Source organism: Ischnura elegans, chromosome 1 (assembly GCF_921293095.1).
Source record: "Ischnura elegans chromosome 1, ioIscEleg1.1, whole genome shotgun sequence".
NCBI lineage: Eukaryota > Metazoa > Arthropoda > Insecta > Odonata > Coenagrionidae > Ischnura > Ischnura elegans.
The window spans coordinates 92,621,658-92,647,521 of record NC_060246.1 but is presented as its reverse complement, the minus strand read 5'-3'; the positions used below and the strand labels follow the sequence as shown (position 1 = coordinate 92,647,521).

Here is a 25,864-nt window from a genome sequence, read left to right as displayed (position 1 = left end):
GAAAGACCTACTGTCATCCGCGGCCCGCGAAGTAATTCAAGACCTTTATACTTCCACTACTCAAGACGATTGTTCAAATGATTCTTCGATTCTAACATGATTCTTCAATTCTTATGATTCTTCGGTTCTTAAACGAATCTGCGATTCTTAAATGATTCTTCGATTCTAAATGATTCTTCGATTCTAAATGATTCTTCGATTCTAAATGATTCTTCGATTCTAAATGATTCTTTGATTCTTCATGAACCACACGATTCTTTATGAATCCTTTGAACGAGGAGCGTATTTCGATTCATTCGGTTCATGCCAATGAACCGTTCAAAATGAACGATTCATTCATGAACGACACAGCTCTAGTGAGCAAGTGTTGACGGTGGCGCGATGGCGTCAATGCCGTCGCCGTCCTCAGAGATGTCTGTAATTTGTCGTTGTTGCTTAGAAGAAAAAGATGATTTAATTTCATTACTCAAAGTTGTGAGTGAGACAATTCCTTTAAATTATGCTGCAGTCGTGAAAAAATGCGTCGGATTAGAAGTAAGTAGTGGTGGTGGGCTTGTGTTGATTACTAGACATTTTATAGCCGGATGCTTATAATTTCTCATTGATGTTCTTTGTGAATTTGTGCGAAATGTGTTTTCAGTTTGTGACGCTTATATGGTGATTTTTCTGTTTTGGTGTGGGACAGACAGGTAATCTAGGCTTGTTATCGGTCGGGTGGGGATTGTTTAATGCAATTTGCCATAGGTGAAAGTGAGGGAATTTCGGATGGTCGATTCGGCAATTACACGAATTCTTTAAATGAAGGCTAGCCGACTTTTGTAATTATGCTCTTTCGACGTTTATTTTTCGTCAAGTCACTTCTCAGAGTTCATTCAAATTGCATTTGCTTCTCATTCATGCGAAAGTAGTTAGTTCCTTCCAAAGTATTCCTGTAAAAGAAAACAATTTTGGTTCTGCGACTAAATTGTCATTGGGTGACGGGGTGTTATTTTGTCTGATGTTTATAATGTTTTGTTACATCAATGTAAATTTTTTGTTCTACTACTCAATTAAACCTTCGTTTTACTTGAAAGAATTGTTAATGCCTTTTGTACTTATTGTATTTTAAGGGCAAAGTTGTTGGTTAAATTCAGTGATATCTCAATCTGTCGTTTTTGGTATTTTATTTCTTACTCAAGCTTCAGTGATATTTCGAGTCTAATGTGAGGTTATTGCCTTTGTTTATGTAGTACCAACTACGTTGAAACTTAAATCCCGGCCAGCATGTAATTATGTGTGCTCTAATATTCAGCTTTTATTAAATGAACTTTTGTTATTGGTTGTGTTTGACATATTTTTCCCGTGAATTAGATTGCAGTGGAGAATGGGTTACCTAGCCAGATATGCAGTAGTTGCTCGGATGAGGCAGAAAGATTTTACAAATTCAAAAACATGTGCCTGTCTTCAGAGCAGAAACTGAGACCTACAGCGACGCTGGAATTGGTACTTAATGTGAGTATAATCCATATATTTAGTATTATTTATGTATAGTATTTATATATTAGCTATAGTGATAATTATTTTGGTCAACTACAGACTTGTGTTTTGACACGGAGTACAGGTAAAATGAAATTTATTATTCTTGTGATATAATTTTAACCGTGATCATACCTGCATTTCCTTAAACAAGAAACAATTATTTTATAATGTGATTTGATAGCCAAAATGCTGCATTGCATCATTCTTAATCAGAGGCGCAGCGAGGGGGGGGAGTTTGGGGGTTAAACCCCCCCCCCCCCCAGAGCTCAGAGAAATGCCTAAGTTTAATCCATTTTATTTAATTGGGTTGATATTACTAATAGAATAGTGTAAGGATTAAAAAGATATCCCTCAGAAAGCCGCAAAACTCACCATTTTGAATAATTTATCTTAAAATTCTGCAATTTAATAATCTTGCACCTACCTCTTATCCTGATGGCTTAACCATACACCCACAAACCCCGTTATCGGTTGCACCTAAGCCCTCCCCAACCTTAATTCCTGGCTGCGCCCCTGTTCTTAATGTCCACACAGAAAACTTTCTTATCCGATTTGTATCCTTAGTACATATATACATTTACAATGAGTGATTACCCATAAATTAATATTTTCCAGTTATATATCCTGCTTCTTATGCCCTTAGTCCGTGATGTTAACTATTTCATTGTAAGATGGCTCTCCTGTCTCTGTGAAATAATACCCGACTTTAAATATTGTATGAAAGGTTTCAGATGATTGGTGCTGTATGTTAGCAAATAGTGGTTGTACCATGGAAGAAGGAGGAGATGTAGTTATAAGTAGAATCTTTTAGTCGCCTACATACAATGGTCCAAAACATACGTTTTATCATGGATAATACCTAAACTATCTTTCTCCTAATTAAACCTTGCTCTCTTCCTTTTCCTGTCTTACACAACCAATGTCCATGGATGTCTTCCACTTGTTTATTTATAATTTTAAATTATTTCTGTCACCATTTCATTGTATTTAGCCTGTGGTTACGGAACTTAAAGAGAACTATGAATTCTATTTACTACTGAATCTGTCTCTTTTTGCAGTCTGTATCATTATAATGTTTTGGCTAAAGCAATCGACTGGAAATCGGGGGATCCGGGTTCGAATCCCGATCAAGGTGAATGATTTTTTCCCTGTAGATTTTTCGTGCAATTTCTGCATTGCGGGTGACTCCCGTAAAAGTTATCACTGTGGCTAGACCGGGTATACTTAAATTTTAGTATAATTATAATAATCAAACCTGTTGGTGAACCATGACACTCCTGGTTGGGGGAGTTTTGGTAGGATCAATACTCCTAAGAGCTTCGAAGCATAGAGTGCAATTTGGGACACTTCCCGAAGGGAAAGGTTTTAAAAAAATTGGTTTGTTCTTCAAGAAATATGGCTGAGCACATTTAGTATTATTTTTCTATTGGTTATTCAAATTCACGGATCTCCGCTTTTATTTACATCATCTGTGCTTTTTTGGTAATCTCGCGTAAGGACATCGTGGTATAGAGTAACGGTTTCCAGGTGAGGGGAGTTATAAAACTATTATCGTTATTAGAGTATAGAAATATGTAAGAAGTAAGTATAGAATAAAGTAATAAAATCCATTAAATTGCCAAAAATATGAGTAAAAAGGTACAAGCAGACAAAGGGCTGCAAATAGCAGCCTAGAAATATGAACAGAAAGTTTTTGGGGGGGTTGAGTTGGTTGAGTCTGGGAAGGAGGTGAACTGTCAAAGTAGGGGGTGAAAAGTCCCACTCATAAAGGGGCTTTTCCACCCTTTTCCCTGTCAACATTACATTTGAGCTATCTGCTTAGTTTATATCCCTTTAACTTATCAAAGTTTTTGCTACAATGTCAAAGATGTGATAAATTATATGGCATTGGTAAGTTTTCAGTCCAGCACCCGGTAATCATTATATTCATTGGTGAGTATTCACCAAGAAGTCTGGAATTGCTCTGATTGGCAGTAGGGTAGTTTCCTTCATCAAAGAAAATGAAATGCATTGATTGCTATTCGTTGCCCACCATCAGTGTTTTTCATAATATATGTACAAATTATTTGGTTTTAGATTTCCCAGTTTAGACGAATGGCAATGGTCAGCTTTAACCTCATTTGAAAAAGGCCATCTTGGCACCCATGCGATTCCACTCCACGTGACGTCACAGGGACCTAGTTTCTATACGAGTAGATAGGAGTTTTACATTGTCTGAGATTACCAATCCATGCATGAGGCACAGAACTCAGGGAAACATCTCTTAATAAGCACCCATTAAAATTGCCTAAGTTCGGAAAGTTTCCTTCGTTTGATAGGGTTTTAATAATCCTTATTTAAGCCAATCGCTACCTGCTAGTAGCCTGCGTTGTAGCAGCGCTCAAGGCTCGCCTCAAGGTCACCTCACTCGGCGGCAGCGGGAACCAGAAATCACACGGACTTTTCCCGTCATTCCTACTTAGCCGTCGCGTTTTCGCGTGCTTAAAAAATTTCCTTTTTCGTTTAATCGCAATATTAGATATCGTCATTCAAAAATCTAGGAGCGTGAAATGCGTACTCCAGGAGTAATAATCTTTCGATTTAGGCAATAAAAAAATAATAGGAAACCACCCTACTAGTGTGCTTTGCCTAGCTTTGAGTGTGCAATGAAAAAATTGTGATTTAGAAGGCAGGTGGTTGAAGATTTTAGGGAGACATTGCAATAGTGAACGCTGGGGAATTGTAAACAAACATTTTTGAAAATGTGGAAGAAAAGAATTGTGTGTGGTATAATGGGAAACAAGAGTGGGAAAGAGAGGGAGGTCACTGGGACAGAGAGTATCACTCCAATTCTTATGGAGGAAATTCATGTCACAATGCATAGCAGGAGGATTGGGATGGTATGGTGGATGAAAGGTAAATGAAAGTGAGTGGTTTTGAAGAATATTGTCGAGAGCTAGTATTGTTGGAAGAGATAAGGAACATGTAGAGTAAGTGATGGATGCCATATACATGGGCGACCCCTAAAATCTGTGTTGCGGGATGGATATTGGTTGTGTGAGATAGTAAAAGGAAGAGAGTAATGTTTAAATAGGAGAAAGATAGTTTAGGTATTATCCATGATAAAGAATATGTTTTGGACCAATATATGTAGGTGGCTAAAAGATTCTACTTATAACTGTCATAAGATAAATTTAGTTAAAAATAACATCTGTCATAAGATAAATTTAGTTAGAAATAGCGATTTATTAATTAAAATATTAAAAAAAGGAGGATTTTCAGTACTTTTTATTTTCACTTCTTGTTGAATTTCTATGGATATCTTCTACTTGCTTATTTACAATTTTAAATTATTCCTGTCACCATTTCATTGTAAATAGCCTGTGGTTATGGAAGAACTACGTATTCTATTTACTACTGAATCTGTGTCCTTTTGCAGTCTGTATAATGATAATATTTCAGGGGATTTATGTTTGTTGAAATTACAATCCACGGAATTCCTCTTTTAAGGAATTAAGATTTTTATATTGAAAATCATTGAAATTATGGCAGTTGTTGAGTTGACCTGTTTTAATATAGTCTTCAAATACTGCGTGAAATGAATTTATCTTGTGTTTTTTTATATAAAACTTTTCAGGAGGTAGCTTGTCAAACAGATGAATGTCATCAGACAGAAGAAGAAGGGAAGAATTTGAAAGATGTGGAAAAAGAAGATAATTCTAAGGATGGAAGCTGTGAAGACTTAAACAGTTCATTGAGTGTAGAAATAAAAGATGTTGGTCTACCTGGGGACCAGAGCACTAACAAAACGTTGGTAAACCCCTCGGATTTAACATTGTCAGAGGAAAGTATATTGTCGGTCTTGGACATGGGAAAAAACAAAGTGTCAGATGTTCTAGAAGAAAATGAATTACCATCTCTTAGCTCTCCAGTATCAGATGGAGATTTTTCTAGCTGGCTAGAGGAAAATCAAGAAGAAATAAAAGAAAGTGGAGAATTTGGTGAACAAGAGAACTCGCTTTGTGAAGGTGAAAAAGGAAGTAAGGATGAAAACCTTTTGATTCAAGTTAACTCTGGCAAAGCTACCCCTGGAGATGAGCAAAATGATGGGGATGGAAAAGACGTTGAAAAGCAAGACACTGAGAATTTAAGAGGAGAAAATGTGAAAATAGACAGTTCACTTTGTGAAGGTGATGAGAGCGTTGAGGAAGGAAATCTTTTGAACTCCCTTTCATCCGACAATGCTACCTCTGATGATAAGATAAATGACAGCAAAGAAAAAGAAGATGAAATGCTAGACATCGAAAAAGATTCGTCAGAAAAAGAGTCAGAAAAATCGACAACCAATCTAAATGTGGAGCAAGGAGAGAAAATTGAGATTAGTGATGATCCGATGGCCAAAAGCATATCGGAATCAGTCAGTGAAAATGTAAGGCCTTGTGTTGAAGGTAGAGTGACTGTGAAGTCTCTGGAGGATTTGACTTATGATCCTAATTCAATTCCCCAAATCCCTGTTACACCTAGTGGCACAAGTATTACAGCTCTTGAAAAATCTGAATTTTCTGAAACTGAAGAAGTTAATAAAGTCTCCCTCATTGAAAGTGAAGCTGCAGAGAAAAGTGAAATGATTCCTAGTAGCTCAACTCACTGTGATGCTAAACTTCTCAGTCCTGTTGTGCTACAAAATGCTGGTGAAGGTGATAGCAGTAAAACTGAGGGTAAATCTATGGACAGTTTGAGTAAAGAAAACAATGACTGTTCCACCCTGGTTAAATCTCCCTCTGTTAATGAAACGAATGTGGCAGGAGAGAAGTCTATTCTAGAGGAAGCGTTGAGTAAAAGTTTGACTCTTAGTGGGAAAGCTGACGACTGTGTTGAAACTATTCCAAATAACAATAGAAAAAGGCTCGGGGAAGAGGCTAGTAGTGACGTGAACATTGCAGAAGGTACATGTGGTCCATCAATGAAGAAGCCACGTATAGTCGAGGAATGCCAGGGGTCTACCAAAGATGTTCACATGAAAGATGAAGATAATGAAATTACTTCAAGTGAACAGACTACTTCCATTGAAGATGGGAAGAGAGAGGTAGCCAGTGCCAATGATGGTGGAACTGTTGAATCTGTGGAAATGAATAGCTCGCAGAAAGACAAAGTTCAAAACGAGGCGGGTGAGCCGGAAACCTTTTCTGATGATGATATGATGGGGGTGAGTTTGACTTACTTCACTTAAAATAGTTCAGATCAAATTGTAAGATTGTATTAGTCATACTTACCTTAATGCCACAACAATTACTTACTTCTGTAATTTCCAATGCAACTTAATTCAATTGTTCCAGTTTTTTCATTTATGTCACTCTGTAAAGTTGACTGTTGTTACAACTATTGAAGTAATTTATGAATTGATTTAATCTGACATTTATATATTTAATAACATGGTGTTCATGTATGATTTGAATATCATAGTTACTTGCTCAGTATAATTTCAAAGTGGCTGAATATTTTTTTTGCATTTCAGGATGATGGTGGAACATTTTATAGTAGTGGCTCAGAGTATGTACCAGTTGATTCTCCAGCACTCTCTGATGAGTCATCGCGGCCTCTCAGACCACGAACAAGGCCGAAGACAGGTGGTAAACATGGTGCCAAGAAGTTAGGATTACAAGGGTTTAGTATCAGGGAATGCAGAGTTGTTCTTTCAGACATTGCTCGTCCTGGTAGCAGTGCACTCACCAACTCAAATAGCATGTCCTCTCATGTTTCTGTGTCATCTTTGAAAAGTATTGAGAATGATGAAGATACTGTGAAGAACACAGAAAAGGAAGATGGTGGAAAGGAAGCTGATGGAATATCTGAAAATACTTCATCATGCACTGCTTGGATAAAAGTGGAACCTGAAGATATGGAAGAAATGGAAGGTGAAGCTGATGAAGGAAATAACCTAGCCTCTGAAGAAGTAGATAGTGGTACCATGGCACAAGGAATGCCATCTTCCACTGATATCAATGCTGAAACAACTCAAGGGTATGTGAAAGGCATTATTGTCTAGTACATATATTGTTACCTTTTCTTCTGAATTCAGGTGAAGACTGCTAAGTAATGTTTTTATTTAGAAACTACCTTAATGTATTCTGCTATGCTAAAGTTCAGTTGCAAGATGCATTGATGTTTCTTCAATTTATCATTCCTGACTCAAACATGCTTAGTGGTTAAACTTAGTAACATTTGTATACATTTGTACAATATTTCTGTAGTTGAACAGAAATCCATTCCTAAAGTGAATTCTAATTTTTGTCATTTGGCTTTGTGCAACCACTTTTGGCAATTAGGCAGAGGAAGAAAAGAAGTTACAGTAGGAAAAAAATTCTGCATAATTTGTGTACCTATTGGAAGTCTGCAGTGTAGTATAGTAGTCTGTGTGGGAACATGAAACATAGTCACACTCTGTCTGGGCAGAAACGTGTGAGTGCTAGATGAGTCTCAGTTCCCTTTCCTCCAACTCAATCTAGAAGTGAGGGATAAAGGGGTGGTGGTGTGAATTGGGGTGTGAAGAAAAAATTCTTAAAATCCATTTCCTCACGTGACACTGGCAAACTACTGATCCCTAGAAAAACACTGAGGTGTTTCTAAAAGGGCGTCACTAGAGGGGTGTTTCTCTCCCCTCCTAACAATCACACGAGATTTTCAGGATCGTCATTAAAATTCGTTTCGTCATAATTAACGATGTTTTCTGGAGGAATGCCGTCCAGAACCACTTCCAAACTTTTAAAATATTTTAGAAGCACTTCTCTAGTCACTGATGCACGAACCCTTTGTATGCTTTCACCGAGTCGCACTGCAAGTTCTCTCCGTCTTGCCATGAAACACTGCACCCATTCCATTCCCTGGCAGTTATCTTTAAACTTTTTTTTCATTCCGTCCCAACCTATTTAAATACTCCTTTACCACTAACTGGAGGTCAATGGGACGTAAAGGAATCCCCCACTCTGCGCATTTCAGAATCCCTAGGGTTGGCTGGTCCTCTTCTTTGGTTGATAGCAACGTTTGTCCTCAGAATTTTTTTGGGTGATTTCTCTTAAGTCTATCATGGACTGTTGACTTTGGGACTCCAAATTCTTTGCACGCAGTGCGTAGCGTCATACGTCCACATTTTACAGCCTCAATAGCCTTTTCAAGTTGCTGCTCATCATGCACGCGCAAGCGCCGGCCTCCAATCACCCTTACATAGTTTCTCACCATTTCATCCACGAGCTGCATGAAATCAAATAATGCATTCTAGTAAATACAATGTTCATGATATTTAAATGAAATTTTTTTTATGTTATGTGAAGCTATGTAGCTTAAAAAGGTAGTTAATCTCATGAAAATTGGAAGCACTTACCAAACAGCAAAGTAGTCTCTTTTTGGCGATACGAATTTCCACCAAACTGATGCGCCGCAAACTAATCGGTTTGATTACGGTGAGGAGCAACAGATCCGCTGCATTTATACGCAATATGCTGCATTGTATCCTTCTTAGTCTGGGAGACATGATTTCACTGTATAACAATGTGACTTTCGGAAGAAAACACAATGTAAGTACGGGCCGGCACGATCGTCCAAACTCGCCCCAACTTACGGTACTTCGGAGGCAGTTGCTCATAACTTTACCTTGAGCCATGCAGGCCTCTTTCAGGTGGAAATCCCCTTTCCTCTCACTCATGATGTCTGAGTGCTAGGCAGTTGTCCCGATGGAATATGGATGACTTTGGAAGTTGGTTGTGGGTGATCATCTGTGTCACTCGGATGGTCAAAGTGAGAATGGGCAATGAACAGAGGAGCTCAATGGTAAAGAAAAAAAAGGGAAGAACTGATGGCTGGGTTGCCAACTTATTAAGGAAACCTGTTGCACCATTATTCTTATCACCATTTCTTTGCGTAGTAAGGAAAGAAGCTGGAGTCATTTTCCATCTTTATATAGCGTGCAGACATAGCACTATGTATTAGCTAATACTCTTAAGTATTTTTCTAGGGACCAATAGTTCGCCAGTGTCACGGGAGGAAATGGATTTTAAGAATTTTTTCTTCACTTTTATAAACTTTATTTTACTAGTTTAAACCATGCTTAAAATTGCTGTGGACATTACTTATAACTTTTTTATATCTTTATACGATGCCACATCAAGTTTAATTTATAATTCTGGGCTCTCTCTCTCTCTCTCCCCCCTTCCCCCCCTATTATGCTCCGGACTGTTTATTAGGGTGGGTGAATAGGAGTAGCGGTTCCTATATGTGTAATACCTTTATCTTTATATTTTAAATTCCTATCACATGATAATTCTTGCATCATTTTAAGAATTGGTGAAGGTAAATAACTTTATAGCATAACTATGGGTATAGGTACTTTTTTTGAGATCAGATTTAATCTCTTTGGGGTGTCAGTTAAGTTTCTCTCCTGTGTTATGGAAATCCATCGTAGTAATTTGTTGATTAGGTTTGTGTTAGAATTTCTTTTCACTGTAGTGGCTTTTTGGCTTTTTTGTGGATTCGCATGTTACGTCTTATTTGATTGTTTACTGTTCTCCCAGTGTTGCTAATGAATCATTCAAGCAAATCTGAAGATAGCTCTGTTGTGCATTACCTTCAGCTGGTGCTGACAGGTCGTTGTTGTATGTTGTACATGTGTGTCAACTGATGATACTGTGATCACAAAATATCCTGAAAATATTCCTGTGGTAATCAAATTCTGTTCTCTTCTAGTCAACCTACACTAATATTTTCTGAATTTTGTGCTATGCTATTTCATTGTTTCAAATGTTATTGGGTTAAAGGAAGGGATTTTTGCATGATGGCGCTGGAAAAAAAGTGTATGTTTATTCTGCTTTTAAGTATATCTAATCGCAGATGATGTCTGCTACTATCTGGTATCTTCATTGAGCTTATTTTTCATTTTTTATTGGCTCATTCAGTTCAATGATTCATCTTGGGAAAACATTAACCTTAGCTTGGAACTCCCTTGAATTTACTTTGAATGCAGAAACCTCTTGGTTGAAGCACTCAGCGTGAAATTGGAGGATTTTGATCCAGATTGAAGTAATGTTGTGTCCCTCATCGAATTCTTATACTTGAAGGTGCTCTTCGAGTTGTTTCCTCAAGTTTCACTGCTGGCTAGTCTGTGGTTGTTTTGAAAATACTCTTTAGGTGTCTGTTAGTGTTGTATGTCAGGGTATCATAATGTGTATTCTATCTTATTATCATCCCACCATATTGTAATGTTGTAAAAATAGTCAAGAGTTTTTGTTTTAGAAAAGCAGGTGTGTGTGATTCAAACTAACCTATTTGAAAGGGAATATATCAAGTTGCATGCTGGTGAAGGTGATAAAACTTGATTTTATTTTTAACAGAAGATTGTTTTTATCAATCTGCTTTCAAATTATAAATTTCAAAGTGAGGCCGATTTAGGTCCCTATGGATTGATGAGGAAATTTCTCTTGTATCATTAAGTTTTACCAATCTCGACTATCAATTTGGGTGCAAAAGTATTGATAACCTGCAGTGTCAGTCAAATTCAAACAGTATATCATTCTGAAGTCGTGTAAAATTTTTGCATAGTGGTTCCTAATAAACTTTATTTCATTTCATGTGAATCCAGCTTCAGTGCATAGCAAAATTATGAGTAGTTATGTTGCCACACCTTGATTTTGAGATAATGTTCACGTGGAATAAAAATTTTGTTATCTTTAACAGCAGATGTATGAACTTGTCAGAGTCTAGGATATCGCAGGACATGTGCTAGCTTATCTATTCCTTTATCTGTGGAGGTTTTTAATGAAATCATGCAGAATTTTTTTTACTGAAGCTCACGAGGAAAGTATTACATACCAAAATTTTACTCTTCTTAGGGCACCTGCAGAAAACCAAACAATTTTGACCAGAGTTGTTGGTGGTCGTAGACGTTTCCTATGCCCATTCTGTGCCAAAGCCTTCCATACAAGAAACCAGATGATACTCCATCGTGGAGTGCACACTGGGGACCTGCCATATGGTTGTGAAGTTTGTGGAAAGAAATTTGCCCTGCGCTGCCGTCTGTTGCGTCACATGTCTGTCCATGATGCAAGCATAGTTTGCGAATTCTGTGGAATGGATTTCAAGACCAACATCATGCTAGGAAGACACATAAAGTAAATCTAAATAATTTTTCATGTGTAAAATTGCTTGTTTTTTTTTCAAATCCATGTATTAGTTCATGTATTATGGCATCTGTTTAGTTTCTTTTTTATTTTATGCAATTTGTTGACTGGACGTCTATAGCAGAAAATTTATGAAATTGAATGTAGGATTACCAATAACTTAAAAATGAGCTAATTGTCTCATTAATGATTAGTTTTACTTTGATATTTTCATTGTGAGTCTATTTTTTGGGCCGCATGTCATGACCCTTTTATAGAATTTAAAGACCACACCATGGTTTAGGTTTTCTTGAATAATATTTAAATTTTCTCTTTGTATTTTTTCAGGGCCAAACATACAATTCCTTCATACACCTACCCTCCCCCACAAGGTGTTCTTGTGGCAAATTTGAAGTCATCCATCATGAAGAGACCAATGCCAGTTCCAGCTCCTCAGAATAAATCTGTTCAGCGCTACCCCTGTAGACTCTGTCCTAGAGTGTTTTCATCAATGAATGGGTTAAAAGGTCACAAGAGAGCCCATAAAAATCACTCCATCAAAGTACCAGTTGCAATCAAAAACCCTGTTGAGCCAAAGGTGGAACAGAATGTTTGCAAAATCTGCGGCATGTCCTTCCCTAATGCCCTCTACTTGAAAAGCCACATGGTTTGTCATACTATCGTGAGGCCTAATTCAGGAAAAGTCAATTCTATTGAACTCCCTGGCTCTTCAAGTGGTGCTGAGGAAAGTCCGCAGAAAGCTGGTAACCTGAAGCCGGTTCCTGAAGAAAGTATTAATGTGATGGAGCCTACTGTTTTGATCCATGAGAGCCCTTCTGCTTTTGGGGACAGCCCATACCAGTATAACCAGCCTAGTATGGTGATGCAAAATGTGTGCTCGGTTTGTTCTCAGATCTTCCCTACGCAAGAAAAATTACTAAGACACCAAGTGCTCGCAAATCACAACAAAACTTGGAATTGTGAGGAGTGTCCTGCCATGTTTGCAAATTCCATACAGTTACAAAACCACGTGCTTTCTCAACATCCTGTTAAGAGAACTTTCGTTAAGAAGGAGCACAAGTGTAATATTTGTGGAAAAGTATTTTCGCGAAGTTCTCGACTCAATCAGCACATGTCTACTTACCACCTGACGGCACCAGTGGCACCAATTACCTGCCAGTTGTGTGGGAAGTACTTTGCCAGCATAGAGCAACTCAACATGCACAAGAAAGAGCATGAGATTGCTCCTCCGCGTGGAATTAACAGCGATTTGAGTTGTAGCGTGTGTCGCAGGGTCTTCAGCAAGAGATCCAGGCTGAAACGCCACATGATCTTGCATGAGTCACAATCTTTTCCATGTTCCCAGTGTCCAAAGACATTTATTTCAGAGGAACTGCTGACGGAGCATCAACTTCATCACACTCAAAATGTTGCCCCATCACCAATCAGCTCGCCCGCTGCAGTTCCGCAATCACCAGCTGAACCCACTGAGGATGTTAGTGGGGGTATTCCCTGTACTGCTTGTGGAAGAATTTTCACTAATAGGGCACGGTTAAAGCAGCATGTTGTTGTGCATACTAAATCAGGTTTTGTTGCCTGCCAGAATTGTTTTAAAGTTTTTGCTAATGGCCAGATGTTGGAGATGCATGCAGCAGTCTGTGTGAAAACTGAAGAAGGGTCAAATGGATCTCAGTCCAATGTCAGCAGTAAAAGTGCCTCAATTCCTCATCTTAGTAGCTTTGTATCTTGTACAAGTTGTGGCAAAGCTTTTCCAAGTAAAGAACTCCTGACAGAGCATGAGAAAACGTGTGTTGGTTTGACTGTTGTGAAAAAGCTTGATGGAACTTGGAAAGTCATGGAAAATGCTGATGAGCGGCCACGAGGTATGATTTCTCATTTAAATGCTTTTTAATTTTTTCTCACATTTTAACAGTTTGATAAATTTGAGGAGTGATAGAGGTGAAGAATTACATTTTATGTCTCTAGAGGTAGACCGGTTTTCACTTTGATATTTGAAATGCATGTTATGGTAACAGAGATCTTTGCATACATATATACTGGCACAGCGGTTGGTGTACATGAAATAAGTGGCTGAGTAGGGCCCTGAGCCACGGGCTGCCTTGAGATGAATTACGTATGAAACCCATAGGCTTTCAGAAATTTTCTACAAAGTGAGAAAGAGCAGAAAAAAGTCATTAATCACGTATTAAAATTAGTCACACAATCAAAGGCACAAACGTTTTGATCATGCATTTTTTAGTAAGTTACTTGTCTCTAGATTGCATAAAATATAGCTACAATCTCATGACTAATTTTTTTTTGGTTTGATTTCAAAGCTTCATGATTGGTATTTTTGGCATTCTTAAAAATCACAGCACTTTTACTACGCTATGACCATCTCCTTTTCATAGTCCAGTGCTTTTTCATGATACTGTGTTGTGTTAAATTTTGTGTTAAAATTGACTTGTGCACTTGATTTCTGTATTTATAGGAGAAAAAATTTGTCATTGGTTAATTTCCACATTTAGAAATTGATAATGCTGTTACATTCCACTTTCAGATTGAGTTATCTGTAGGCTACAAAGAAAGTAATCCGATGTGTGAATGTTCTTGCATTATGAACACAGTCCTAGTGATCTAAAATGTAATGCCTAACTTATTTCTCATTCATTGGATAATTTAGAGATACGGAAGTAGCTATTCATTAATACTCAGTGATGTTCCTTCCTGCTTTATTACTCAGTATACAGTAACGGACTCATATACCAATTTTTTAAAGTGGTCAGATGTGAAAAAGTTCAGAAAATAGAGAGACGAGTATTCTTCTATTTTTGTGCCATCGCCTATTTCTCGCGGTATTAGCAATGAAAAATCACCTGCTTCACCCCAGTGTCGTAGCCAGGAATTTCATTTGGGGGAGGGAGGGGGGCAGAACCAGGGGGGGAAATTTTTGAAAAACCAGGCCCTAAGTAATGGGTTTTAAATTAATTTTAACACTTTTCATAATCGAAAAAACTTAATTTGTTAAAGAAACATTTTTTTAAATTCCTGATATTTCAATATTTTGTTTTCTTTTATGAAGGACAAAAATTGCGTTTTTATATTTTGGAGGTGGGGGGTTCCGGACCCCCCCCCTTGGCTATGCCACTGCTTCACCCCTTTTGCAGATAAGTGGATGACGTCAAAAACTCACACCAAGCAGGTCACTGCTCTTCAGCCACTCCTGGTCCATGTGAAAGGACCTTACTTGGGGTGTTGTTGTGTATACTTTTGTGAGTGATTCCTTTTCTCGATGAAAGGCTCTCTCTGAATGTTTAAATGAACCAGAGCTTTAATGGTGTCAGCAATTTGTGATAAGTGTGCGATAACTTCGGGTTCTCTTGTCTTCAGGTTACGAGAAATGGCTGAATGGAAAAGATTTTGATCTGTTGTACTTATCTTTCCTTTCCTTCACCAAATTATTTCAATGAATGAAAATTTTGCTCATTTGTGAACAACCCCATTGACCATTTGATGCTTTGGTCAAATCGAAAGTATCTTGTGTTTACAATATTTTCATTGAAGTGAAGAAGCTGGTTTCTGGCAAGTGTGGTTGAATTTTTCTCTTACCATTAATTTAATTTTCATAATTGTTACCTTGGCTTACATGGTTTCATATTCCAAGCTCCAAGTGTTGTAAATTAGTACTTTCATGGCTCTATTGTCACTTAATAGCTATATCATGCAAAATGTTGTTAACAAAGAAATGTTTCTATGATTTACAATTCATACTGTTTGCAACAGATCTCTTAGCTTTTTTTGTGGGTCTCAGTTTTTCATGCTAATTATATTGTGGTTACCGTGGCTTGATGTTTCCTGGCTTAAATTGTAGCTATGTATTTGTTTACATTTGTTACAGTTTCACCAGTCACTGCGTGAAGCATTTAGATTACCCTGTTCCCCTTGAATTGACCACCACTGAATGGTGTTACAAGTTGCATTTCTATCAGCTCAAAATAATATTTTTGTCAAGCATAATATGCAACATCATAAATGATCAAAATTCAGGAAAACATTCTGTCATACAACAGCATATGCAGGAATTATTACATTGGGAGTGGTGGCTACCTGTCAAAATGACAGTTGCAGTCTTCCTAGTGTTAATATAAAAATAATGGGCTGAAAAGAGACTCACTTGTAGTTGTAGAGCTATCACATGAAGCAGCTGGAAAAATAAGTCCAGTTTTTAATTATTTTTGGATTGCAATGATATCCAGCTTTACTAGTGATATCATAATTTAAATTAGCTTGAACTCGGTTCTACATGATTCAATATTTTGCTGCTGCCCATACATTTGATTGCACTAATAGTTGAGCTTTTATGAGACTGTAAAGTGGTATTACCATTTTTTTCAGGATCCAGCATCAGTAGCAGCAGCAGCAACAGCAGCAGAAGTGTACAGCAAAATACCATCAAGGACACAATGGGTGAAACCAAGACTTACAGTTGTAAAGTGTGTGCTAAGAGTTTCACCAATTATCATGGCTTAAACTCACACATGCGATTTCATCAAGAAAATGCTGCGACATACAAGTGTGAGCTGTGTTCAAAGATGTTTCCCTCCCGGAATAAATTGACCCAACACATGTCCTCACATTCTGCTGTGTATCGTTGTGGAATTTGCTCTCAAGCATTTGGCCTTGTGGATGAATTGAAAAAACATGTTAGTCAGTGTGTGGCAGCCCAAAAAGGTGGTGGTAGTACCCCTTCGAACTACTTCCATTGTACAGGATGCTCTGAAGTATTTAGTCTCCTCGAGCAGTTGGCAGCCCACATCAAGTGCCACGCTGATGAATTTCCTCATGCCTGCCATGAATGCTACAAAGTGAGTTCTTGCTTTTCTTTAATCTTCATTTTCATTACTTTTGATTATTTTATGCTTTAAAAACGCTGTCATTATATTAGAGCAGTAGTGAGGGAAATCATGCCATTAACCTTTAACTGTCGTGATCTACAAAAGGATAATGTTTTCTGTGCTACAAGAGGCGTGAGAATATTTTGCCCCTCTCTATTCAGAGCTCCTTTTTGAGGAGGAGTTGCCCAGGTACATATTCTCTTCCCTTCGATTTGGGACTCTTACCGGGGCACCCGGCCATTACCCAGGCCATTGGACTCTGCCCTCCAACCCTTTCCAACCAGGATCCCATGGTCAACTTATTGCATTTGCTGTGATTTTTAAATATACACATATTGTTAATGAATTTCAGTTATTTAGTTCTTATGAAAGAATAACGTATGTTTTTAGCATTGTGGGATTTTAAACAGATTTTCTATGTCAATAATAGCAAAGTTAGGGTGACAGTGCAGGCTCTAGTGGATGTGTTAGATGAGCAACGCGAGGAGTTTGCAATGAGGATTAATCACAAGAAAACCAAGGTAATGCGGTTTTGTATAGCATCGTGAGCGAGGAATATGAGACTGTAGATAAAAGTAGGAGGGGAGAATCTTGAGCACGTAGAGCTATTCAACTATTTAGACAGCACATTAGGGGAAAATTGATACAGTAGTAAGGACATCAGGAGGCAAATTGCATTAGCAAAGGAGGTGTTCATGAACAGGAAGGAGCTTCTGAGAGGATCGTTGTGTAAGAATGTAAAGAAAAGGTTGGTGAAGAGTTTGATCTGGAGTGTATATCTCTGCGGTGCGGATGCGTGGAAACTAAGGAAGGAGAACAAGAGAAGATTGGAGGCATTCAAGATGTGGGTATGGAGAAGGTGAAATGGGTAGAGAGGAGGAGAAACAACGAAGTACTGGACATGGTGAGTGAGGATAGAACTTTTAGATGAGATATGGGGGAGACAGAAGGTATGGATGGAGCGAGTACTTAGCAGGTAGGGGATTTTGAAATCGGTGATAGAGGGTAGAATGTTAGGTAAACAAGGGAGGGGAAGGAAGAGAATAGGATTTTGAGATAGATTGAAAGGAAGTAGGCCTTACGGTGAATTAAAGAAAAGGAAGGGGAGGCTTCCAGATTACTTCTTTAGTACTCCATGGAAACCTACCTTAATTGGTTGAATTCAATTGAGCTTGAAAATCAAAGAGAGATAAAATTTCATTTTTCAATCCATCACATGCTTCTTGAACTGTTTGCTGCATAGGATTGACAGCTTTAACACTTCTACGAATAAGCGTTTTGCTGAGCGGATCACTGCTCAGGGTTCCCACTCAACCGTGAAAACCTTAAAACCGTGAATAAGCCGTGAATTTAGTCTACCGTGAAAAAACCTGGAAATAGCCATGAATTTCATCATAAAACCTTAAAAATCACACCAAATTTGTTGTAGAACTACGATTGACAGATGAAAAAAAATAGATATTTCGATCATGTTTCATGGCCGAGTCACGTGCAGACACTGTCCACGCATTTATCTGCACACGTGTATTCGGAGAGCAGTTATTGGTCCATGTGCCATGACGACACATTGACCTGTGAATGGAAGACTGGTAACCAGTAAAGTGATCATTAACCCTGGGGAAAAATGAGACATTTCTTCACTTCCCTGCCACCCTAATACTTCCATTTTCTCACTCACAACCAGGCCCTGCATTTTCCTAACGATAGTCAACGTCAGAAGATATAGCACATTCATTGCTGCGTTTGCACTCACGGCGTGTCGCGTTTATTAAATTTGTAGTCAATGTGCAGCCGATGATTGTTACGTGATCAATATTTCCACCTAAAATGGCGTATCAACAGACCGTGAATGTGACGACATTCAGACCGTGAAAAAACCGTGAATTTTGTTATTTAGTTACAGTGGGAACCTTGCTGCTTCTCCTTGGCCTTAAAACTTGACCTCATTTGGTTTTTAATAATTTGCAGTCTTTTGGGCAATGTCTTCCTTCAATTTGGCATTTTCTTATTGTAAACCTATGAGTTAAAAACTTAATTGGGAAGACATTTTTTTACTGTAACTTGTATTTCCATCCCATAACAAATTATTTTTAAGAATTGGAATTTTGCATCCAAGTGAAGGACCTCATTGGCCACAGCAAAGGAAGATGTTTTCCAGCTGGGCAATCGAAAATGGCAAGGCATGCTTTCCAGCCAGAACAGGGAAAGTTTATTGTCAATGTCCTTCCATCTCTGTATCAAACACTGAAAAACGCCTGCACATTTCTCTCTTATTCAGAAACATGTTCTCTTTTGAAATTTTTGTGAGCATGACCTCTCTGCCTCGACCAATCACTCCTCTTTGATGGGAATTCCTTTGAGTTTTCAAGATGTTGGCTGATGGCATTGCTCCAATTTTGAGGCTTAATACAGTTTCACAGCTTTGCCGAATTTGAACTCACATTTTTTTTGTTCCGTATTTTTATCATGGATTCCTCTCACAGGCAGGTAGCAGCTGCACTGTTGTCCAACTGCAATTCCAAGTCTCCCATGCAAAGGTGTATGGATAAAATTCATACACAGCTATCTGATTATCAGTATATTAATCTTAGGCCCAGCAATATTTTTCTTCAATAAGGTGACTTTATTCTTAACAATGTTAACTCATCTGCTTCACTAAATATCTTATATGGCTCTCTCCCTTTTTTATCATTTGCTCATCGAACTGATAATATTTTCAACATGAACTCACCCACTTAAAATTTGTCATTGGGGTAAGATTTAGTCCCTGTCAGGGTTTTGCCAGGTAAGTTGATTGGCAGGAGGCTCAGAGTAAAGGCAATAGTTTCAAGTCTGCTATTAATACTTGGAGGGCGAAAGTTTCTCGCTGCGTCGAAGGACGGCTAGGGGTCATTTGACCTCTAAGGGGTTTTTTTTAAATAAAACACCTCATTTTCATCCAATATTCAGTTTTACCGCAGAAATTGTGAAATCAGTTAATTAAAAACACCTTTTAATATTATTTCCAATGTCAAAAAATAATAACAATTATTTTTTAAAATCATGAATCTTAACCTTAACTTAAACCATCTCAGTACTCAATTACATTTCTAATAATGAAAATACACACACTAAATACTTAAGTTGTATTTAATATTTTAACAATAAGAACAGTGGGTTTACAAAATTTATATGAAAATTTTAAAAAATTATTACTTTGTTGTATATCTCGGACGGATAGTAATTTTTTCAGCGCTCTTTCTACAAAATCTTTTATTACATTGAAGGCATGCATTTGACAATTTATTGGTGCAATTCGGTGATATTTGGGACCTTTTTCTTTTTTTTTGTCCGTAGGGATGTGGCTGTTAAATTTGAAAAAAGTTGTAAAACAAATTGATATTAAATTAAAAATAAATTGATAAATGCTATACATCATGTCTACTCCCACTTTGTTTTTGTGATAAAATAGGATATTCTCTGGTTTTCCATATGTATTTCTTTTGGAAATAGTGTCGTCTGAGTGCATTTGGCTGAGTAAAAGTATATTCTTGTTCTGTTTTGAGTGATAATAGGAAAGAGTATGGCCTAAGATATTTTTGAGCACTTGCGCAGAATGGATTACAATACTCATTCGGTCCGAAGGAGTCACGCCTGTTTTTTTCTGATCGTCCATATTAGTGAAATTTTCCATTTTTTTCAAATTTTCTGCTGGCTGGATCGATGGAAAATAATTCAAATAATCGAAGAAGTTACATTTATTCCTGAATTCTTGTATGTTCCAGTCAATCTAGTGACCATATATTTCCCCAATGCTTGTTTTGATTGCCTATCTTCATCTTTGCTACAATATGGAAATGCATTTAGGCAGAACATATGTATTTAGATTTCACATCTGTCAAAACCCAGTACATTATTCCAAATTTAGGAAATCCCTTATTCTTAGTAACAAGGGATTGCAAGTAGGCAATCCCTTATCAATAATAATAAGGGATTATTATTAATTATAATTTATTCAATCTGGAGTAATTTCCTTTTCAGAATAAACTTGTGTCAAGTCAGCATGCTAAATGGGCAATTTGGAGTGCTAAATGAGCATTTGGTATCATATAGTTGGGCCAAGTAGTTGTATGATGGCAAACTCAAAGGGTATATGTTCAAAGGGATAGGAATTGAATCACATATTACCAACTAGCACTTACAAGTTTGGCCTGAGATATTAATCTTCACAAAATTGAAAATATGGAGAATTTCATTCATAAAAGTTCTGTGTATGAGAAAAGCAATCATATTTTATTACATTAAGAAAATTCTTTTGACTGCATTTAAAAAAAACCAGTTAACAGTATTCCCTGCTTCTGGAGATCATGTTTGTTTTTTTTTTTGTAAATTAGGTATTATTTTCAATGTATGGGCATAATGCATAATAGACATTCATTATGTGGCAAATGATTAATTTTAAAGAAATGGTAATACTAGCTCTTCACAGAACAAGCTAAAATCAGGGAATCATTAAATTTTCCTGAAAGTTATGAAATTTATAATTATGTTTATTGGTACTTTATCAGGAATATGCAACATGTCTATTTTGTATTCTACTATGCATTTTTCTCATTGATTTGTACTAGCTGTAGCCTTCCGTTGCTGTAGTATTTGTTAGATATATCTTCAAGCACTACAAAGTCATCAGCAACCATAAAACGTTCTGTGTAACGTTACCCTTCTCAAACTCAACTCCAAGACTTTTTTCTTCTAAAAACTGTAGAATAGTTATATGTACTAGGGTAATCCAGAAAATTAGTTCTGTTTAATAGATTTGGGTCAAAGGCCCCGGTCCCGGGGACCTGTGACCCAAATCTACATGCGGTGGGAAACCCAAGAATTATTCCTGCAAAGAATCGAGGCCTTCAAAATGTGGTACTACTGAAGAATGAATATACTAACTAGTAAGTAATGAGGAAGTCCTAAGAAGAGTAGGATAGAAGAGAAGCCTCTTGAAAACCTTGACAAGAAGATGGAACAGCGTTATAAGCCATATTTTGAGGCATGATTGCCTGATGAAGACAATCATCAAGGAACAAGTAGATGGTGAGAATGGAAATGGAAGGCCTTAAATGAAATATATGGAACTGGTAAAGAAGGAAAAGAAATACATAGGTATTAAAAGATTTACTGATAGTAGAATTAAGTGGAGAGCTGCATCAAACCAATTTTATGATTGTAGACCAGTGATGATGAGTAGTGTTGCAGTTTGCAGTGTCACAGAGTCACTGCAAGCCATTGAAATGAAGCCTTTCTCATTGTACTGCCACCTTAGTGGCTATTCCATCTTGAGTTGTGCTTGTAGTGATCAATTTCTTCATGGCTATAGTTTTGATTTGGTTGAAATTCATCAGCAGCTTGTTTCCATGCATGCAGAGGGTATAAATGAATGAGTCAATGGTGAGGGGATGGGTTCATGAATTTAAGGTGGAAAGATATTCTCTAGATGAGGAAAGGGCCCTATTGACCCTGGCTTTTCACACACAAACAAAGTGGGAAAAGTCAACATTGATCTTTGTGAAGATTGCAGCTCCAAGATAGTTCCATGAGAAATGCTCATGGCTAAACTCCATGAGTGTTTCCGATAGTTCTCACTGTTCATCTTTCAAGAGATAGTCTCGGAAAAACTTGCTCATCGAAAAGTTTACCCCACAATGGGTTCCAAGAGAGCTATGCCCAAGCACAAGAGCCATAAATTGGCTGCAGCTCGTGGATTTTTGGGCTTCTACAGGATTATAGGTGCCATTTTCCTCAGGTTCGTCATCATTGGAAGTGAAACCTAGATACCTCACCCCATACCCTTGAGAATAAATGGCAATCCATTCAGTGAAAACACCACCAAGTGCAAAATCATTCCAAGTTATTAAGTCTTCTCGGGAGGTGCCTCTGTTTTCTGGGACCAAAAAGGGATGCTCCTGATATTTTTTTGCCTCAAGTAGAAGCAATGTATGCTTCCAGTGTTGAGAGACCTGGAAGAAGCTTCGTCTGGCCATCTAGATCAAGAAAAGAGGAATGATGACCTCTGGTATGTGCCTTCTCCATGACAGCATGCGGCCTCATGCTGTCATGGAGAAGGCACAGCCTCTTTTCACCACGGAACTTCTGGTTCAGTTTGGTGAGAATGTTCTGACCCGTCCCCCTTGCAGTCCTTACTTCACCTTTTCTGGACTCAGACTGTAGTCTGTTTACCAAAGGAAAGCAGGGTTTTGCTGGTGAAGGTTTCACAAGTGACAAGGAAGTGAAAGAAGCAATCACCAAGTGGACCAAATAAGTGGCAGGATGCTACCATGAGGGGGGGATTGCAAAGCTCATTTCCCGGTGTACAACATCTACTGAGGTAGTTATTTTGTAGAAAATTAATACATGTATTCAAGAACATTTCTTGCAAGTATTTTCCTATAAAAACTTGAATAAAAACAGAACTTATTTCCTGGATGACCGTCGTAGTTGGAAGGTTTGTTTGTAATGCAGTTTGAGATTGGTTATTTAGCCATAATACTTATCCATGTTTGTTTTTTTAGGGATAAACATTAATGAAATCCCATGAGAGTTGTGATTTGTGGATAAAGTTTGCTCCTGTTTTTCCGATCTCTTTTAATGATCTGCATGTTTTAAAAGAAATGAAGTGCTCAAATTTTCATCCAGTATGAATTTTTTATCTTCTAGGTATTTGCAAATCAAGTGCAGCTTAACCGCCATATGTCTTCTCATGGAAATCAAAACCCAGCGCGAAATGTGTGCAAGATTTGCAATAAGTCATTCAGTAATTATGCATCCCTGGAAAAGCATATTGTTGTACATACTGGAGAAAAGAAGTTTGAATGTCCTTACTGTATGCAGAGATTTTCTCAGCGGTCAAGTCTTCATCGTCATAAACTCACTCAGCATGAAACAAAAATGTAATTCTTTGAGAATGCGGGATTCACCAGATTATTACTTTATGGTAAGATGAAAGTAAGATGTTATTTGTAAAAAATAGGATGTAATTAATGAAATTCTGTAATGTCTTAGATCTTATTTTTGATAATAGTCTGGTTCAACAGTAGTCTGATTATTAATACAGAGTTGAAATAGTGGATGAAATTAGCTGCAGATTGGCTGCGGATGTTGAGATACTCAAATATTGAAGATTAGAAATGGCCATTTTTTGGAAAAAGAAGTATCATTTCTGGTGGCCTAAAATTTAGCTTCTATGAGTCAATTGCTGTCATAAATTGCCAGTATTTATCTTCCTTTTCCATTTTGGAAACCTGGGTTAGGATTAAATTTTTTCTGAAGTACGTAAGTATGCTCACAGAAATTTGTACCCTGCAGGGAAACGGAGGGCGATTAGTTGACTTAAGTGGAAATATCAATGGAATGCTCATGTCCAAAACAAACCTCTTTCTGCTCTAATATGGTTAAATTTCCTATCCAACCCCAGAATTATTGAACTAAGGGCATTTTCAGGAAATACTTTTTTTATACTTGCTGCTGCTCAAATGAAAATACAACTTAGTTTTATAAGATCAAGTCTCTGTTTGCAGTAGCACCCATCAGAAATGCCTTGAAATGCTATTTTTGAACTCTTAAAATCAGAATAACTCCCAACCCTGATAGGATAACACAATTCTCTTGTGAGATTTGGGTTAAGAGAGTCTTTGGAAGATAAATCCAGGTGTATGATGTAGTAATTTCCGTGTTGACCTGTGTTCGAGAAGTTGGTGAACCTTAACATGAATTTAGTTTACCTTTTCTCTTGTTTAATGCAATCATTCTAAAGCAACTTTTTTTTTCCAGGAATATATTTTATCACTCAGGAAGATTTCTCCAGTTTTCACCATGGAGGAAATAGTATCCAAGATGTTAAGTTTGGAATACGTGTTATGTAAATAGAAATCAAATACAGTTAGAAAATAATTTGAATGTGCTGTTAATGTTTGGGTTATACTCTTTCTTATACTGGACCCCATCAATCTGAGTATGACTATTTGTCGACATTTTATTTTCATTGTCTATACTTGTTTATCAAGTTGCCAGTTTTCTTGTTATTGCTTCTTTTGCAACTTTGTCCTAGGTAATTTAAAGTTTTGCAAAGGGTAATACAGTATCCTTGTGTGAATGAACAATTGCTGGTGTGTGAATGAAAACTGCTGTGTGATTGGGAATGTTTTGACCTGCACTGTCTAATTTGTTTTGAAAGTGAAGTGATTGAAATGTTTTAGCTGTAGAAATCTGTGAAAAGCGGTTGGAATGGATTCAAATTCACCATGCACTGCATCTGGTCGTTGAATTTTGATTTATTATCAGAAAAACACATAAAAGTTATGGTCTCAGAAGCTCAAATGATGTTCATTATTTCATCTTCAAGTGTTGAAACACTATTTAGATGATCAGAATTTTTCATGCAAGTTATCCTTAATGGGTTTTTGAAATGTTTACGTTTTGGGATGAACTATTGGAAGGTATGCTGCCTTATGAGACTTTGGAATTAATTTTTTAATCATATAAGTTACTTTATTGAAGTAGCTTATATGTCAATTCTTTTCCAATAGTCTGGAAACCTGCTCTTTCCCTTTTGAAAGAAAAGTCAGGAGCTATCTTTAATCAGTGTGTTTGATGTAGTTGTCTACTTTAAGGGTGAAGCATTATCTTCATGCAATGCAACAAGGTACGATGGTAATACATTGGTGTTGATCCTCAGTATTTTATGTAAATATAAATTGTTTTCTAAGTTGATCTACTAGCTGATTTAAGAACCCTTACTCTTCATGGATCTAATTTATTTTCATTTATAGTAATACACTTTAGAGAGTTGATGCCTTAACAATGATTCTGTGAATGGCATTCTTGTGTGCTTTTTGTTTCGAATTGAATATGTATGAATGGTGCAGTAATTGAAATAATCCCTGCATACTTGGGATGTATCTTTTGGAAAGTAATAAAATGATCTTTTTTTAATTATTTTTCACTTTGTGTGAAACTTGATCCTATTACTTTTGTCCTTGAACACTGCTTGCTTAAGAGGAAGTGTGATAAGTAACCTCGTTGTTTTGTTGTACCTCTAAGAACAACGGAAAAACTGGATTATCATGTTGTTTTCTCCATATTTTGAGGTTCTGCCACACACCTGTTGGCTTTTACTGACTGCAGTTTTGTCTGTATTCCAATTTTTGTCCTCAGGTCTGAAGTATCAAACTGATTCCTATCACTTGGCCTTTCTTTTTGCAAGGACTTTTTTTCGTACATAGTGGAGAAGGTATCCAACCTCTTGGATATTTTTGCATCAGCCTCAGATCTTTCTGTATCACTCTTGTATAGCTGTCT

General features: G+C 37.2%; 1 protein-coding gene across 2 annotated transcripts; it reads left to right on the top strand.

Annotated features, from left to right (window-relative positions):
• The first annotated feature begins 361 nt into the window (after positions 1 to 361).
• Positions 362 to 25,501, top strand: LOC124166299. Of its 2 annotated transcripts, XM_046543807.1 has the most exons (9): positions 362 to 534; positions 1,351 to 1,491; positions 5,135 to 6,703; positions 7,013 to 7,518; positions 11,376 to 11,654; positions 11,991 to 13,525; positions 16,038 to 16,507; positions 23,225 to 23,501; positions 24,338 to 25,501. In XM_046543807.1, the coding sequence occupies exons 1-8, from the start codon at positions 382 to 384 to the stop codon at positions 23,459 to 23,461; spliced, it is 4,890 nt and encodes a 1,629-aa protein (XP_046399763.1). In that variant the 5' UTR covers positions 362 to 381; the 3' UTR covers positions 23,462 to 23,501; positions 24,338 to 25,501. The 2 variants fall into 2 exon arrangements, with proteins under 2 accessions (XP_046399763.1, XP_046399764.1); XM_046543808.1 differs by lacking the exon at positions 11,376 to 11,654.
• The last annotated feature ends 363 nt before the right edge of the window (positions 25,502 to 25,864 follow it).